The sequence below is a fragment of the Athene cunicularia genome (assembly GCF_003259725.1).
Source record: "Athene cunicularia isolate RWA chromosome 8 unlocalized genomic scaffold, athCun1 chr8_part1, whole genome shotgun sequence".
In the NCBI taxonomy this organism is placed as follows: domain Eukaryota; kingdom Metazoa; phylum Chordata; class Aves; order Strigiformes; family Strigidae; genus Athene; species Athene cunicularia.
In genome coordinates this window covers 1,852,509-1,856,095 of record NW_020799109.1, presented here as the reverse complement: position 1 = coordinate 1,856,095, position 3,587 = coordinate 1,852,509, and the positions used below count along the sequence as shown (strand labels likewise).

Below are 3,587 nucleotides of genomic sequence, written 5' to 3'. Positions count from 1 at the left end.
AGAAGAGGCCAGAAACAGCTGTTCTAGACTCGAGGTCCGGGGTTTACATTGGCGCCTTTGGCCACCAGGATCTCTAAGTTACTCTGTGACTTAAATTAATTGTTACGGTGCCACGGGCAGTGACTGCATGACAAGTGTGTCTGGTGGCTCCCAGCCACGGCTGGCTCTCAGTGGTCAGCCTGGACAGTCACTGCTGGCACAAAATCCTCTGCATGAAAACCAGCCCGCCGAGTGAAACGTGGTGGCTTACAATGCTCCAGATCCCTTCCTTGGTGTTCTTCCTGCAAGTGGTTATTAAAAATCCCTCCCCTGGATAGCTCCTAGGCTGGGCGAGAGGGAGAAACTCGCAGACACCCACCCTGTCCATCTCTTTCTAAAAGCCGTTGCTCCTGGCTGCTCAGTGGCCCAGTGGTAGCCGCTTGGGCATCCTGCTTCCCGGCCAGCATCGTTGGTACCAGGCATCATTTTAAGCATCTGCGCAGATCAAGAATCGGCGCAGCATCTCGCCAACCTCAAGGGTTAAAGTGCTTTTTTTTACACCGAAGAGGGGTTTCCCCACCGGGCATTAGTACCCACGTGCAGCATTGCGAAGGAGTCTGTAATTAAGAGAGTGAGCTTAGAAATATTAACTGTGAAATAGGTGTACACACACACACACACACACACACACACACACACACACACCGAGAGCGAGTTAATAAGTGTAAAAGCGAACAAATAAAAGGCGTCGGCGAATGTACACGCTACCTGCAAAGTCCTGCCGGCGGTTTCGTGGGTTTGGGACTTTCTTTTTTTAACCTTATTTATGAATTACAGCTGACAAGGGAATAAGGAACCTTTTTGGATGAATTATTTAAAGCATAATAGTAATTGCACATTCTTATTTTTCTTCCTTCTATCCACAGGATTGAAAAAACGTACAAGGAAGGCCTTTGGAATACGCAAGAAAGAAAAGGATACTGATTCCACGTAAGTCGATGAGAGAGACACCACATTAATAGATAATGATACCGGGGAGGAAGTGATGCTGATGTGCCAGGACAGAGAGGAAGTTGGCGCATCACGGGCATCTGTCATCCTTGGATCAAGTCTTGTAATAACAAATACATTTGAGCTGTTTTCCCTCGTACACCCAGTGACCAACAAATAAGGTATTTTCTCGGCGCGGCACTGCAGGGATAATAAAGCCAGTTCTCCATGTGTTTGCAATTTACGGTGACAGTTAGCGGTGATCAGAAGGAAATTACTCCTCTGAGAGTTTCAGCAGATTAATCTCTGCCCAAACTACTGATTTGCCCGTCTGCCGAGATCTTTTTAGATGCAAATTCAATTTAAACAGATGCCAGCGCAGGCAGCGAGCTGCCTGCGGAGCCAAGGGCTGCCCGCTCGGGGCGGAGGGTGCACGGGGCTGGTGGAGAGCTCGTCCCTTCAGCTGTGCTGTGGGAGATGCTTTCACTTCCCAGGAAAACATCTGGTGGGGGTTTTCCCCCACATCTGGCAGGAGAGGGTGTGCGCGGGTGCAGGACTGCTGGGGAGGCGTGGGGAGCGTGTCCCCCACCGTCACCCAGGCCTTCCCAGGCGTGCTTCATCTCTGGCACAGCACGAACCCTACGGGTTTTTTTTCTTTTCTTCAAAACTTGTTTTCCTGAGCTATTTCACATTTTGGCAGCGGTTGGTGAGGGTCTCCTGTGCGAAGGGATGGCCTCTGCCTGTATAAAAATATAGGGGGACACGGAGCATGTCCCAAAGGAGGGCTGTGTGGCACGGAGCTGTTGTCCTGCTTGTCACCGGGCATCTCCGTCCACCAGCCGGGCAGGCTGCGGGGCAGCCAGGAGCTCCAGCCCCGTACAACTTCATTTATAATTTATCAGAAAGAGGGGCAGGAAACGGGCTGCTTCGCATCTTCTGCTCGTGGGAAACCGATGGAGCCGGGTGTAGGTCCTGCCTTTAGCCAGCGCCGTGATTTCCATGCTGTCTTGCAGCAGCCTGCTCTTCCCAGAGCCCGGGGAAGCTGGTGGCACGGGATAATTTCAGAGACATTTGTGCAAAGAGATTAAACACGAGATAAGAGAGGCAGAAGGCAGACATGTATGAATTAGTGAGGTTCAAAGGTGTTATTCTCTGTTAAACCAGAGCTGGATGGGCAGCAGGTCCCTGCAGGGTTTCTGTGATGCCCCGAGTCAGACATTAATTTGTGGCGAATCTCTGGCAACGCATAAAACTCGGGAGCGTGTGGGAGGTGGAGGAGCCCGTCTGGTTTTCATAAACATATTTGTCTTTTCACTAAATAACTTGGCATCCTTAGACAGCGCTTAAATACGGCTGCTGAGCCTGCCACGCCGTTTGCTGTGACCGAGGTCCAAATCCCATAAGCAGCTGGGGATTAGGATCCCTGAGGAGTCTCATCCATTTTCAGATCCATACAAAAGAGAATTGACTGTGCTTCTGACAGAAGAAGAAAAAAAAAAAAAAAGTCTAAATTGTTCTATATGTAATTTTTATTGTTTTCTGCAAGAGGATGCACACCCAGGGTAGGGCTGTGGCTGCAGGGTGGGGACATGGATGCAAGGAGCTGCCTGCCCAGCAACTCGGCTGGGAAAGCGTGATCATCGTCAGGAGCACTTTACTTATTAATAATTAGAAAATCTGTCGTCTGATAAAATGAGAGCGATGGCACCGAGACCCTCACACAGGTCTCACAAGGAGTGTGTGACGGGTGACTCAAGATCTGCTGACAGTTTCATAATTAAACCCATCGCTGCTGCGGGTTCGTTAGGAAACCTGTTTCCAGGAGTTAATGGGGTGAGAGGTTTGGGAGCTAACGCCTGCGTTTCTGTTCCTTGCAGAGGGTCACCAGACAGGGATGGCATCGTAAGTACTGCACGGCCCCCGGCCCCCGCTTTCCTCTCCCTCCCCGGCCCCTTCAGCGTGAATTCCCCCATCAGCCACCACCAGCATTTTGTGAACTGCCTCTTCCTTTCAGTTTAATATCGAAAATAAATTTCGGCAAGAAGCTGTTTAAAATAATGACATATTCCAGGTTTTCTACAAAAATAACGTGAAGAAAATAATGAAAAAAAAAATAAACACCTGACAAGTGCTGTGGGCAGAGGGACCAGGTGTCTTGCTGAAACCCCGGGCTCTGCATCCTCGTTTGCACTCCTGCTAATTGGCTTGGGTCAGATTTGCTGGGTGATGAGTTAAGGGAAAATTGCCAGAACAGCTGTTTCCAATATCTAGTTTAATTTTCTATATTAAACTGAAAATAAGGAGATACTTGTGGGTTGGTTTTTTTTAAATTATTGCTGCTTTTATTTACGGTGTTATCTAGACACAGCCCTGCTAGATCTGGGTATTAGGCCACGTCTCCTTTAGCCGTTTGATAACAATTTTGCAAATAAGTATGTTGGGTTCAGACTGGGACTGTGCTGGTCGTTATTTCTTGAGTAAATTCAGACATTAGAAGCTTGCCTTAAAATAAAAATGAGACCCTCGGGAGGCTGGGCAGGGGGAGCAGTGCTGGGGTGTCTTTTGCAAAAATTGGGCTGCCCAATTCAGAGATTTCTTTTTTTTTTTTTTTTTTTTTT

General features: G+C 48.6%; 1 protein-coding gene across 1 annotated transcript in view; it reads left to right on the top strand.

Annotated features, from left to right (window-relative positions):
• Nucleotides 1-844: 844 nt before the first annotated feature.
• The window catches only part of SGIP1 (SH3 domain GRB2 like endophilin interacting protein 1), a 36,236-nt gene continuing 33,493 nt past the window's right edge, over nucleotides 845-3,587 (top strand). Inside the window, 2 exon segments of the mRNA XM_026853852.1 lie at nucleotides 845-969; nucleotides 2,847-2,871. Of these exon segments, the coding sequence (XP_026709653.1) occupies nucleotides 845-969; nucleotides 2,847-2,871 (150 nt within the window).